The sequence below is a fragment of the Antrostomus carolinensis genome, unplaced genomic scaffold (assembly GCF_000700745.2).
Source record: "Antrostomus carolinensis isolate BGI_N321 unplaced genomic scaffold, ASM70074v2 scaffold33304, whole genome shotgun sequence".
NCBI lineage: Eukaryota > Metazoa > Chordata > Aves > Caprimulgiformes > Caprimulgidae > Antrostomus > Antrostomus carolinensis.
The window spans coordinates 691-1,715 of record NW_010309271.1 but is presented as its reverse complement, the minus strand read 5'-3'; the positions used below and the strand labels follow the sequence as shown (position 1 = coordinate 1,715).

Below are 1,025 nucleotides of genomic sequence, written 5' to 3'. Positions count from 1 at the left end.
AGGGAAAGTGTAGATAAGTACAGCTTTCCAGAAGACTTAATAATTTGCTTTTTAAGCCTTATTTATTTGAGTGAGTTCACTTACAATTAATGTATCTAATATGTAGAACACCTCCAAACTGGTTTTGGTATAAACCATACCTCCTCTGTTCCCTTTTTAAAATTTGTCCAATTTCAGTATAAAAACTTGACTCTATCTGGTATGAAGCTACACCAATGTTAAAAGATAATACTGACAATAAACAGGAAATCTTTCTGCTTTAAGACAGTTTACTTCCTACTAACTATATATTTTCTATTTATGTTGCTTATTCTTTATATTTCTTTCAGCTAGAACAATGTAGATCCTATTTCACTAGGATGTTATTGCAATAGTATCTGGTTCTCAAATACTATTTTTTTCATATTTAAGACATAAACCCACCAACAGATACTTCTCTTAAACATCATAAACAAGTTTTATATGTGGTTTTACGTATATATCTGCACAAATGCTCTATGCATCAATGTGATCATCTACCTTCTTGATGAAATTATATAAAAACTACTATTGGATGTGTTCTTAGTAGAAGTTTACAATTTTGAAAAAAAGAAAGTAAAAGCTTAGATTGCATTTGAAACCAAAATACTTTTAGTTGTCATGGTCTAAATAATTTCTTTTGAAACTTGACCCTAGATGCATGTGAACCAAGGCTAAGTTATGTAACAGTCTGCATAACTTACCATTACTTCTTCAGCCTGGCGCACTAGTTTTTCTCTTTTTACTTCTAATTCTGCATTCAGTCGCCTGAAAGAGTAAGAATGCTTGTCACTGAGTTTTTGAGAGATTTCAAAGAAATAAATGTAAGTGTGACAGTATCTCTGCCTGAACTAAGTGAAATTTTAATAAATCCTAAAAAGGAACACTGCAATATACTTCAGGGTATTAAAGTTACATTTCACCAATTTCCTGGGTTTCTGTCAAATCAATAGTAATAAAACACCTATACGCATTAAACAGTAAGGTTTAGACAATAATTCTGAGAA

At 30.8% G+C, this 1,025-nt stretch overlaps 1 protein-coding gene across 1 annotated transcript in view; it reads right to left on the bottom strand.

The window, feature by feature from the left end:
• TEX9 (testis expressed 9) overlaps positions 1-786 on the bottom strand; it is a gene marked incomplete at its 5' end in the record, with an annotated part of 22,833 nt that extends 22,047 nt beyond the window's left edge. Inside the window, one exon of the mRNA XM_010166070.1 lies at positions 723-786. Within this exon, the coding sequence (XP_010164372.1) occupies positions 723-786 (64 nt within the window). The remainder of the gene's footprint in view (positions 1-722) is intronic.
• Between the last annotated feature and the right edge of the window lie 239 nt (positions 787-1,025).